The sequence below is a fragment of the Schistocerca americana genome, chromosome 1 (genome assembly GCF_021461395.2).
Source record: "Schistocerca americana isolate TAMUIC-IGC-003095 chromosome 1, iqSchAmer2.1, whole genome shotgun sequence".
Lineage (NCBI taxonomy): Eukaryota > Metazoa > Arthropoda > Insecta > Orthoptera > Acrididae > Schistocerca > Schistocerca americana.
The window spans coordinates 680,508,645-680,522,277 of record NC_060119.1 but is presented as its reverse complement, the minus strand read 5'-3'; the positions used below and the strand labels follow the sequence as shown (position 1 = coordinate 680,522,277).

Below are 13,633 nucleotides of genomic sequence, written 5' to 3'. Positions count from 1 at the left end.
AATTAAATCTAGATTTCTTAAGCAAGTTAATGTATATCAACACAACTCAGGATCAGTCAATATTGCCAGACATGGCAACTTTACCAAACATTTTGAATTCCAGTAACTTTTTAAACTATGAATTTTTTGGAAAATTGAAATATTTGTTGAAGAAAGGGGAATAAGGTCTTTCTCATAAGATACTCCAAACTAGAAATAAACAACTATTTGCTCACTGAAAATTTCACATTCATGTAGTTTACATTAATATTGCTAATATTCCCCTAAAGAAAATTTTCCCACATGAATTAATTATATTACTGTTATTATTAATTATAAAACTGCTCATTGAGTACTGAAGTTTTGAATCTCTGCTTGAGTAAGAAATTGAATTTTCTTAACAACAGTATCTGTTGTATGTGTACTATTAACAAAACAAAATCAAACAAGAAAAAAAAACATTGCTTCAGGAGTGGTGTAAGAACACATAGGATAGCTCCACTTCGTTGTGTTACATACTATTAACCCACTTCATTGTCATGAATTTTTTATTGTTCCCTGCAGGCAAGACATTTTCTGGATTGTTAGAAACCATGCAAGCTGTCTTGTTGTGGAGCCAGCAGAGGAGTAGTATTTCTCTCTCTCTCTCTCTCTCTCTCTCTCTCTCTCTCTCTCTCTCTCTCTCTCTCTCTCTCTCTCTCTCTCTCTCTTACATGTTTGGCTTTTCTATTGTTTGCTTATGATTGTTGTGATAAGATTTTAAACCAATGACTGCTGTACCCCTAAGGCCATATATGATTCTAGCTGCTGAAGCAATAGGGAGGGAGTAATAAAAGGAAATCAAGATGCTTATTTAGAATAGTGAAAATTTATTTTGCCTGGAGGATTTAAGTATATGGTCAGTGAAATAGAAAAATGCATGATTGTTGAAGTCCTGTTCCTTCAAAAATCCAACTGCTGTTAAGAGAATTATTTTATTTTATAATGAAATTCTTATCATATGATTCTGTACTATTTTCTCAACTGTCACCCATTATAATACAATAACTATTATTTACTAACTTTGAACAAGCTAGAGTAACTTGGGTCAGCAACTTCTCTTAATCAATAGAATGAAAAGCAAGTCCTAGTTGGAGATATTTTATTTTTCATTTAATGATTAGTCTCGGGCGAGACCCATTTTCAAATCAACATAACAAAGTCAAAAGTGGCATTTTCAAATGTGTCAAAAAATGTGTAATGTACATTGATAGTGCATACAGATAATTGAGATTAACAGTGAAAAGTTTTTGACTAGTGAGATGTAAAATTTTGAAGTGCATATCTACCAGACCAAGTGATTCAACTATACCTTCATTTGATAATATTTTAAAATCTTGATTGTCAACAAAAAATCTCAGTACAGAATTTATAACAAAATGAATGTATCTATTAGTGTTAATTATAAATGAGTAAACAGAGTTGTAGGAATGTACATTATGTAGTAATTTTAAGTTTCAGGCGTGTATTCTGTAAATCCAATTGTATATACGTATTTTGTTCCAGCATCGGAATATGAACCAGCTGTGAATGAAGTTGTTGTTCCTGTCCTGAATCGAAATCTGTGCAATATGTGGTTAGTGCACAAAGATCTGAATGTGACTGAAGGCATGATATGTGCAGGTTATGCGGAGGGTGGGAAAGATGCATGTCAGGTAACGTATTGACCTAAATCATTTTATTTTTCTGGTTCATGGCACAGTTTAGTCTCTTCTTTTATGTTGATATTATATGTATTGGGATATTGTAGAACACAAAAAATTTTAATACTATCAGACAAAAAAAATGAAACACCTAGAAGGGGAGTAGAAAACAAAAATGAATTTCATGAATTGAGAGGGCATGTGATGTTATTTCAGTGACTACAAGATAGTCAAATTTACAAAGAAATTGGCAGTATTAGCCCAGTTATCAGTAAGACATTGTGCCACCTCTGGCTTCAGAGCATGCACTGATTCAGTCAGCTAAGGTATCATAAAACTATTGTCATCCTCTCCTGAGGCAAGGTGTTCCATAACTGTTATAACAGGTCCTTGATATCCTAGATACAGGCAATGAGATGGAATTGATGTCCAATCTGGCACTATATGTTGCATGAGGGACTCATTTGGGGATCCTGCTGGCCATGAGAGTACCTCAGTGTCATGCAGACATTTCCTAGAGACAAATGCCATATGTGGATGAGCACAGGTTTGTTGAATAACAGCGCTGCAATATTGTCAAATGAGACATAACACGTGAAGACCTAAGATGCCAATTATGTACTTGTCATGCTGTCAGAATTCCCTCAGTCACTACTATCCATGACCTCAAGTCATAGCAAATAGCTCCCCACAAAATGATGCCTGAAGTAACATCACTGTGTCTCTCCAGAATATTGGAAGAATGAGACCTCTCCCCATACTGCCACTATACTCACAGATGATGGTCATCTGGGGTAGTGCACAATTGTGATTCATCACTAGGAAAACAATGTGACACCATTCATCAGCAATCAATGTTTCCCTGTCATGGCACAGCTCTGAACACAGCCATTCATGTTGTACTGTCATTGGCAGTCTGTGTGTGGTACAATAATTCCCTAGTACATTTGTGGCTAGTCTCTGAACAATGGCACAGAATTAAACTGAATGTTGCAGGGAGCCCATTACTTGTTCTTGGATGGCAAGTGAGGTTCGTGCACAATCTCTTTTTTGATGGTCAGATGTGTTTGACCAGCACATTGATGAAGAGTATGTGTACCCTCATATTCCCACGCAGTCCAACACTGGACCACTATTATACAAATGCCCCATAAATATGGATATTGCACAGTTTGACCAGCTGGCCAAATGGAGACCCACAATGAGGTCCCTTTCAAACTCATTCAGGTGCTGATAATGCATTATCACATACATACATGATATCTCACTGACCATCACAGTGATCACTCAACATCCGACACTTTCCATTCCCCTTATGGTCAATATTCAGAGACATAGCATTAATACCTATTTAAAGCAAAAAACTTCATATGGGCATATGCCCTATTTCAAATGGTTTCCTAAATACAGCACATTCAGCATATATTTGTTTTTGGGCTAGTGGTACACACACATCTTACCCACCCTAACTCTTTGACATTTTATTCTAGCCTAACCTATCTCATTGCCTTCAACCCCTTCACTCAAGACGTATTTCTGAAGTAGTGTGAGGGATTGAGAGTGTATCCAAGAGGAGCATTGGTTAACTATGTTTACTCTTGCACTGGTTAAAATGTCATGCACCTACACTAATGAAGAATTTACAGATATGGTGTATATTTACAGCCTCTGCAATGGTAGTGCTCCTGCTGCTGTCAAATAAAACTGTCAGCACTTTCTGACACATGAGATTCCTGATCATAATGTGCTTACCAGTGATTTTAGCACACTGCAAGAAACAGATTTTCTTTCAATTCCCATTTTTTTCTGAATACGTGTTTCAATAAAATATACAGGGACAGCAACACATTGCTGAAATGGTGCCGCCAGCAGATGATGACTTTCTGCATGTATCAATGTCCCATGCGCACATGTATGGTTAACATTACATGCAGAAAACTTATACCCATTTCACATACAGCAGGTATGGAATCTTCACATTGGCAACAGTGCCATACAGCTTGAATTTTGGCACTAACTAAATGACAATTGTCATTTACTGCCATTACCACTATTCACTGATGAAGCCACATTTACACGGAACTGGACCAACAACACAAGTAATAAACATCAACTGTCATGGTAAAATCCGCATGCTACAGTGGAAATCATTTTCCATGTTCATTTTTCAATCAATTTTTGGTGTGGCATGATTGGTAACATGTTGATAAGTCCAGTCATTTTAGAAGAGCAAATGATGGGATAGAATTACTTGCATTTTCTAGGAAATTCATTTGTTGAACACCTTGAGGAGGTTCCTTTGGCCATGCAATCTGCAATACACTTCCAGCATGACAGAGCCCTTCCACAATCTACCAGATGTGTGAGGGGACCTCTCAATACCATGTACCCTAATCACTGAATTGGTTGTAGTAGTACTATAAACTGGCCACCAAGATTGCCAGACCTCATGCCATTAGATTTTTGTTTACCAGGTTGAATGAAGTCTGAGGTGTACAAATGAATAGTGAATATGCAGGATGAACTGTTTGCTCATGTCATGGATGCTGCTGCCCTTATTAGCAGCCATGCACAGGCCCTTGGAGAAGCAACACAACATACTCTCCCAAGAATGCACAAATGCAAGGAGGGGGGTGGGGGGCACCAACCACTCCCACATTAGCATTAGCTCACAGGGAAAGGAGAAAATATGTTTTAGGCAGTGTTTTCTTCCAAGAAAATTATTTAAAATTCAGTATTATGCAGGTTTCTAAAAAGGTCGGAACTGAAAGTCTTTTATGATTAGTTATGAATCACCATTTGTCTTCCAGAATATTAAAAACACTCCATACTTCCTGGTCTAGCCCCCTCCGCCCTCCTCCCTACCAGATTATCAAATGGGTGCCCTTGCACAAATGCATTTAAGTTGGTGTTGGGATATTCAAACATTTATTGAGAATCATCTTGTACACACACACACACACACACACACACACACACACAGACAGATATTGCTATATATACATATATCCTGTTGGTGTCATGGTGGGAGGGGGTAGTAGGAGAGAGGCTGCATAATGACTGCTGCTCCGTGTGCTACCATAGGACTCAAATGATAGAATTGTGAAATCTTCAATAATAATATAAAAATCAGAAAGAATATAGAATATAGATACAGATTAGGCACATATGTTATGGTAGTAACAAGTCGCTGAATGTCATAAATCAATACATACTGTAGATCTGTTTTATAAGGCAGATGTTTTTGGTGCACATTTGGATCTAAAAAAGCCCAGAAGAATTTTATGGTAAGTTACATTTTCTAATTTAGATTTTTCACATATCAACAAGTTATATATTTTTGCAATCAGAAAAATTGAACTCTTAACTACAAAAATGGAATTTTGACAGGATTACAATTTAAAGTTCAATTATTCCAGAATAAAATTATTCTAAATATGAATAAATATGCTGTGACTTACCAAACAAGAAAGCACTGGTAGATAGACACAATAAAAAACACACAAACACACACATAAATTTCAAGCTTTCACAACCCAAGGTTTCTTCATCAGGAAAGAGGGAAGGAGAGGGAAAGACAAAAGGATGTGGGTTTTAAGGGAGAGGGTAAGGAGTCATTCCAATCCTGGGAGCGGAAAGACTCGCGCGCACACACACACACACACACACACACACACACACACACACACACACACACACACACATATCCATCCACACATATACCACAGGCAGACATATGTAAATGCAAAGAGATTGGCCAGGGATGTCAGTCAAGGCAGAAGTACAGAGGCAAAGATGTTGGTGAATACAGGTGATGTACGAGGGGCAGCAACTTGAAATTAGCGGAGGTTGAGGCCTGGTCGGTAACGAAAAGAGAGAATATACTGAAGGGCAAGTTCCCATCTCTGGAGTTCTGATAGGTTGGTGTCAGTGGGAAGTATCGAGATAACCCAGATGGTGTAACACTGTGCCAAGATGTGTTGGCTGTGCACCAAGGCATGTTTAGCCACAGCCACCTTCCTAATTACCAACAAACACTGTCTGCCTGTGTCCGTTCATGCAAATGGACAGTTTGTTGCTGGTAATTCCCACATAAAAGGCTTCACAGTGTAGGCATGTCAATTGGTAAACAAATGTCAGGCAGTGTCATCCCATAGACAGACATGCACTGATGTGACCAGATGCTTAAGTATGAAAATGCCATTGTTGCCATGATGTTGCTGAGGATGCATATTGACCCACAACATTCTCTATTCTAATCATCTGCTGAAAGTGGACCTGTGTTCTTCAGATGGTAGAACTGTAGGTTTATTGGTCAGTAGATCAGCAGCTAAGCATACTTACTCACCAAACACAAACTCTGCTGGTAAACAAACTATATCCTCCACTGCTGATCTAAGGCCTAACACCAGAGGCAAAGCTTCTGTCCATTTAGAACCAGGCACCATTATTGCAGTATTCAGAGACCGGTGAAATCTTTCAACTTACTCATTGCTTGCTGGGTGGTAACGAGTTGTTTGAATGTGACTACAGCCACAGATCTGTAGCACCTCTTGAAACAGACAAGCCTCAAATTGCCTTCTATGGTCAGACATGATCACTTGCAGTATGCCATGGTGAGCAAACCAGCCTGCCAACAGTGTCATAGCCACAGTGGCTGCTGAAATATTGGAAACTGGGAGTGCTTCTGGATAATGGATAAAATGATCCACCACCACCAACACATGCCTGTAATTTTCCGAACATGGAAGAGGTTCCACCAAATCACTATGTAGGTCCATAAAATAGGCTATAAATTCAGCAAATGCCCCATAGGCACATGCACATGCCTGCCCACCTTACTCTTCTGAAACTGTAAACAACATTGAGCCCAGTGGCAGGAATTCTTTCTAATTCTGTCCCACATGACATGTTTTGCCAGCAGTTTAGTTGAAGCCCAGACTACCAGGTATGCTAAATTATGAAAGGTGCAGAAAATCTCTTTCCTGTGTCTCAATGAAAAGTAAGCATGTAATCTACCCTGTGATGTATCACACCATAAGGTATATCCCAGCTCTTTCATCTCCATTTTATAAAACACAGAACAATGTGATTGATTAACCAACAACTAAGCCAACTCAGAGTCTTTCTTTTGATCAACAATTTTTTTCTCCCAACAGACTGCCTTGATACTGGCACAGCTTTGTGATAAATAATCAGCTGCCACATTACTCATGCTATGTATGTGTCTAATGTCTGCGGAGTATTGTTCTGTGAGTCTGACATGTGACATTGACTGTGTGACACTGTCTGTCATCTTGTAAAAGAATGCTGTAAGCAGTGCATGATCTGTATGAATTCTAAAGTGCATGCCTTCCAGGTATTCTTTGGAGAATTTAACCACTGCATGAATGGCTAGTAATTCACAATCTATAGTGTTCCAATTGTGCTGTGCTTCTTTCTAGAGGCAGGTAAAAAATGACAAGAGTTGCCAGTCACCATTGATCCTCTGTTGTAATGTCACGCTGCCTGCCTCCTGGCTGGCATCAACTTTGGTTCTTAATAGGATGCTGTACTAGCACAGCCTCTGCTGTAACATCCTGAACATCCTCAAAGACCTTCAGTAGGTTCTCATTCTATGGTACACTCTTGTTCCCTGAGGTGATCTTTCCCTTTGGAAGTGCAGTCAAAGGAACCTATTTTGCTGCAGCTGCTTGTGGAAAATGGCATCAGTAGAAAGTAATTGTTCCCAAGAATCTTTGTAATTCCATGAAAGTCCTCAGAAACAGGAAGTCATGGATGAGTTGTACTCTTTTAGGATTTGGAGATAGACCTTTTGTGGAAATGATGAACCTGAGAAAGTGTACACTCTCTTTCCAAAAAGTGCTCTTGTCTTTGTTGATTGTCACATTAAAGTCCTCAATACTCTGTAAAAGGGTTCATAGGTGCTCCTTATGTTGTTCCATATTGTTGGATAAGACAAGATCATTGTCCATGTAACAAACCAGAAATGGAATCCCTCAAAGAACCTGGTGAATATACCTCTTCCATGATTGTGTGACATCTTTCAACCAAAGGACATGAAGATGAAATGGAACAGACAAGAGTAGTGATAGTGGCCTTCTTCCTAATGCCCTTTGTAACTCGGATCTGTGCATACGCCCTTGACTACCTGATGGAGACAAATGTGTTCAGTAATCTGCCTGTCTATGTCATTCTTAGCTGCAGTAAACTTTTCTGGCATAAGCCTCTATGGGTGGGGCATCACTGGAGGGCCAAGTGCAATCTGAATGTCATGCTGAGTGCCATGGTTGTACGCCATTTCCAGTTTCCTGATACCTGTACTCTCCAGAAATTCTTGCAGTACCACATTTACTAGAAACTTGTGCCAATTGCACCACTTCTAGGACTTGGTTAGAAGAAAAGTCTGGAGCCAGTCAGCAGAAATCAGCTTCCAAAACTGGTTCCATCACATGTGCCATGAGGAATGGCCATGTGAATGTATGATGTAGGCCAAGATCGAGTGTCAAAATTTTCTTCCTGTGATCTCAGTTGTGGAATTATTTGCCACCATTAGAGTTATCAGAACCTTGGTACCATCACCTGTGAAACTTCTAGCTGGCAACACACTGCAATCAGAACCTGTGTCTAACTAAAATGTTGTTTCAGAAGTGTTGTCCCTCACAAATAACCAGCAAGACTGCTTCTCAGTTGCATGCACAAGGCAAGTCTGTTGCGTCAGTTGCCTCCTACCTGACAGCTGCTGCTCATTAAAACTATAGTTTTTGAGTCCCTACATAAATGCTGTGTGCTGTCTTCTCATAGGCCTCTGGGTTGCACAATAGTCTATGCCTTCCAGTGGCGTAAAAACAATCCTGTGTATCCTGTTACACCTCAGAGGTATTTGACCTGTTAACTGACAATACTCCTCACATGAGCCTGCAGAAATCTTCTAGTGTGATAGTGTGACATACTTGTGTATATTCTGCATTACATACATATGGTAGTGACTGACTCCTGCAATTCTCATACAGCAGACACATGGGAAAAGAAATAGGGGGTGATATTTTTGCCAACATACATGTACACCTTCCTGGTGTCACTGAACTAGTTTAGGAAATTGCGCAGAGTGATGCACTGGCATGCATTTACACTGAAATGTCTATCAACAAACACTATGAAGCTTGAACTTATGTTTTTTGTTTAGCTGTGTTTATTTTTGTTTCTGGAGTGGCTATTTGCTCATGTTTCAGAGCCACCACCATGGATTTTAATTCCCTCACACACTTTTTCAGTTGTTCTACTTTGTGTAGGGGCGTAGCTGGCACTATACTTGAGTTGGGGCTGCTTTGTCCACCTTTACTGGTAATGCTTGGTTTGGGGCCTTTAGCCATGCTGGTCTGTTTCACAGTGTTTCAATCTTTATGCTCTGAACATGCAGTTATCATCACAGCTTTTTCAGACAAGATTGCCAAGAGTAATTCTGTTTATCCTGTTGAGACAGTACTGATTGCTGGCGGTAGCTGCCTAAGCCATAATGACCAAAGGGAAGCCTCAGGTAACAAATCATTGCCAGCTAGTGATTTTAGTTGTGCCAACATTTGTTTCAGCAGCATGCCACTAGGCAGTGCCTTCTGTAACAGTTTATGCAATCTGCTCTCTGAGGTTAAGAAATACTCTTTGATTAAACCTGCATTTAGAATCTCATAACTCTGTGAACTTAACATAGGCCTCTTCTTGCATAATTTGTGCCTCATTCAAATGTGCCACTACGCAATTAAGCTTTTCAAGTGAAGCTAGGACGCTTTGCTGCAAAAGTATGCTCTCTACCTGCCTGACAGAGCGAGGAGGCGCAGTGGTTAGCACACTGGACTCGCATTTGGGAGGATGATGGTTCAGTCCCATGTCTGGCCATCCTGATTTGGATTTTCCATGATTTCCCTAAATCACTTCAGGCACATGCTGGGATGGTTCCTTTCGAAGGTCATGGCCGACTTCCTTCCCCATCCTTCCCTAATCCGATGAGGCCAATGACATCACTGTTTGGTCTCTTCCACCAAATCAATCCAGTCCGATCTATCTGCCTGAACCATAGGTGCAGTTATTTCATCGACAGTGTGGGAAGTTTAAAATTTCCAAAATTCCTACCTTGAACTGTAAAGACTGTATGTTACTTTGAAGAGTGTGCCTCATCTGTGGTTTCCTGTGTAGCTGCATTTTGAGGCTGCTGCTGTGGCTCCAACTTGATTGTAGCACTGTCATTAATGTTAATATTATTGTAGTTCTTTGGTGGGGCCACCACTTTGGTTATCTACCGTAAGTGAATAGAACTGATGGTGAGAAATAATAAGCTCTACACTTGCAAGATAACTTAATATGTTTACACCAAAGCACAAATTACAAACATGGCAATTTGTTGCAAAAAAAAAAAAAAAAAAAAAAAAAAAAAAAAAAGGTAGAACAAAGAAGAATAAACATACAGATAAAATGCACTGGAACATATTACTGCTGTCTGTGTACACTGATCGATTCACATGCTTCTACAAGCTTTACAAGCTTTTGATTTTTTACACTAATAAACATGAAACACAAATTACATCAAATTGCAATTGTTAGTAAAAACATCTTTTGCTGTGCATCCTTCTGTATTTCTGATTTATTGTACTCTATTTGGTTTGTTTTCATTTCTTCACCATCTTGTTGACTGGTTCTTTGTGGCAACAGAAATCTAATCTTACATCTATATGATCTTTTTGTCAGGTCCGATACAGCTCATATTTCCTTTTGTGTTGAGTACTTGTTCTTTAACCAACAAATACAATTATAGTAAGTCTCCCAACCATTAGGGGTGTTGTGTCTAGACAAGACAGCCTAGACACAATGAGAGGAATCCGAAAGGCACGTGCTAAGTTAAAGCAGGATGGCGTGAGGTCTGAAACAGGATACGTAATGAATGCTATAAAGAAAAGTACGTAGCTTCTGGAATACTTAACTTTAATCCATCCTTTTGGTACATCTGGAGATTGTGGCGATACAAGTGAGACTCTTTAGATGCATGCAATGTTACTAATGGCGCCTTGCTAGGTCGTAGCCATTGACTTAAGTGAAGGCTATTCTAACTATCTGCTCTGCAAAGGAGCGAGGCTTTGTCAGTGTAGTCGCTAGCTACGTCGTCCGTACAACTGGGGCGAGTGCTATCCCGTATCTCGAGACCTGCCTTGTGGTGGCGCTCGGTCTGTGATCACACAGTGGCGACACGCAGGTCCGACATGTACTAATGGACCGCGGCTGATTTAAAGCTACCACCTAGCAAGTGTGGTGTCTGGCGGTGACACCACAAGGGGCAAATTAGTTACAGAGTGGCTTAATTTCTTCACAAAACTTATTAGTAACATACTCATATATAACTGTATGAATGGAAAGAAAGACTCATTTATAATAAACATTCATGTAACATGGACTTGCTTACCTCCAAATCCTTGGAGACTGAGCATTCAGTCCTGACTCCAGTTTTATGGATGATAATGTGCGACTGCATCAAACAATATGGCTAGAGGAGCTCTTTGTATGAGACAATATTCAGGGAATGGATTAGACCACTCATTCTCATGGCTTAAATTCCATCAATCTCATGTGAGGTGAATTAAGGACGCATATTGCAGCATGTCCCTGTGCACCAACGACCATCTAGCAGTTACCAACTGTGTTGGTGTACAAACGAAATGCCTTACCATAAGAACTCTTTACCAACCTTGTGGCCAGCACGGGTGTTCCTTGCAGAGTGCACTTGTGTGCGTGTGTGCGTGTGTGTATGCACACATGACTTGACATGTGGGATTAATGAAATAACATACTTATCTTTAAATGTCGAATGTCGTCTCCTTCTTCCCCCCCCCCCCCCTCCCCCCACCCTATCCCTGCACCACATCCCTCCCCCACTTTGACACGTTTTCACTTGCATCTCCCAATCTTTCCGTAATCTCTCTGATAATTGTTTCTCTTTCTTGGCAGAGATACTCTACTTTTTCAGAAACAGCATTGGTGAGTTTTCTATCATACATAATGTCAAACAGGTTAAATACAGAAGCTGAATGCTGTAGACAATTCATGATGTCTTCAAAGCCATTAATGAATTCAATCAAGTTCAAATGTTTCTCACTGCAGTATATCCTGCACAGCCTCCAAGTCTCCCTCAAGCAATAGCAACTGGACTGCTAGAAGGGTAATAAACTGAAATCAAGATGTGTTCAATATCTTCCATGTCAATGAAGGTCTTCTATGTTTTAAATGTAAATTGTGGTCCATCATCTGACAGAAGCGACTTTGAGTACTAATACTTAAAATGCAATCTCTCACAATCCTTGAAATCGTATTCTTACTTCTAGCTTTCTTAATGGAATACACTTTTATAATTTTAGAAAACAAATCAGCTGTTTCAAAAATGTAGAAAAGTCTGTCTTGTGCTCTAGGTAATGGTTCCAATAAGTTTGCAGCCAATAGATACAATTCCTTATCAGGTAGTAAATATATTTTGCATTTATCCCCTGCAGATCTGGCTATGACTTTTACCACATGTCATCTATCATCTCTTATAAGCTTCTTCATTGCTCCCCTGGTCATGATGTAAAAGTAAATATTTTCCTGATTGTACTGGGATAATTTAGATGGACCACAATGTCCAAAACTTTCACATACATTTTGACTAGAATGTCAGTGTGCTGTTGAGGCCTACATGATTTCTATGCATCAGTATCCAGGGTAGTTATTCTAAAGAGTGTCCTGGACAGTTATTCTAATTAGTGTTCCTTTATGAACACTACTTTTTCATGTCCCCTGTATTTCAATTAACTTTTCACCATAATTTTGATTTTTCCTTATATCCTTACAAATGTTCAAGATCTCCTTTACTGTGATACCTTTCAAATACATAATTTTAAATTCCATTTTATACCTCTCATTACTTCTTTTCAATTACACCCAGTGGCAATGCAGATACTGTGTTTGCAATTTTGTTTTTTTGCCTTTGATGCACTTAATTTCATAATCAAATTGTTGCAGAAATATAGCTCATCTGCTTAATGTACTACAGCGAAACAAACACTCTTGTAATGGTCAGAATAAACAAATACTTGGTATTTAACTAGGTAACTTTTAAACATGTTAAAAGTCCAATGTCCCTTTTCAAAACAATATATATCTTTTCATGTTTTTGTAGCACATTGCTAGCGAAAGCAATGGACTTGTATTCAGTTTTCCCCTCTATCTCTTTTTCCAGAACAGTGCTCTCCAAAAAAAGAAACTGATAAACCTAGTCCACATAACATCTTACTCTAAAAAAAATTGGATGCTAATTTCATCAAGTGCCTAAACCCATAGTGCATTTTTCTTTAGACCTGCAAGAAAAAAGCACAAATTATCTCATTTTTATTATTTTGTCAGAAACTTAAAACCCCACATATACTCGGGCAACTTAAGAAGAGACCTTCAAAAAAATAGCTCTGCTTATTCAGTTTCAGCTCAAATAGTTATGTTTTAGAGAGCATCTGAACTATATTTGTAGACTGGCTGTCATGTTTCAATTGAGATAGTTGCCACTATGTCATCTTTGCTGTGTGCAGCTTTGGATACTCAACAACAAAATGTGTGCTTTCAGACTCTCTCCTATATTTTTGTTTAAGTATTTCTTTCAAAAAGGGGTTACCATAGTGATCCTGAATTTGACATTGAATTTGTTGTTGTTGTGGTCTTCAGTCCTGAGACTGGTTTGATGCAGCTCTCCATGCTACTCTATCCTGTGCAAGCTTCTTCATCTCCCAGTACCTACTGCAACCTACATCCTTCTGAATCTGCATAGTGTATTCATCTCTTGGTCTCCCTCTACGATTTTTACCCTCCACGCTGCCCTCCAATACTAAATTGGTGAGCCCGCATCTCGTGGTCGTGCGGTAGCGTTCTCGCTTCCCACGCCCGGGTTCCCGGGTTCGATTCCCGGC

At 39.3% G+C, this 13,633-nt stretch overlaps 1 protein-coding gene across 1 annotated transcript in view; it reads left to right on the top strand.

Moving 5' to 3' along the window:
- The window catches only part of LOC124590966 (atrial natriuretic peptide-converting enzyme-like), a 329,073-nt gene that overhangs the window by 300,083 nt on the left and 15,357 nt on the right, over window positions 1-13,633 (top strand). The window contains exon 15 of the mRNA XM_047131693.1: window positions 1,525-1,673. Within this exon, the coding sequence (XP_046987649.1) occupies window positions 1,525-1,673 (149 nt within the window). The remainder of the gene's footprint in view (window positions 1-1,524; window positions 1,674-13,633) is intronic.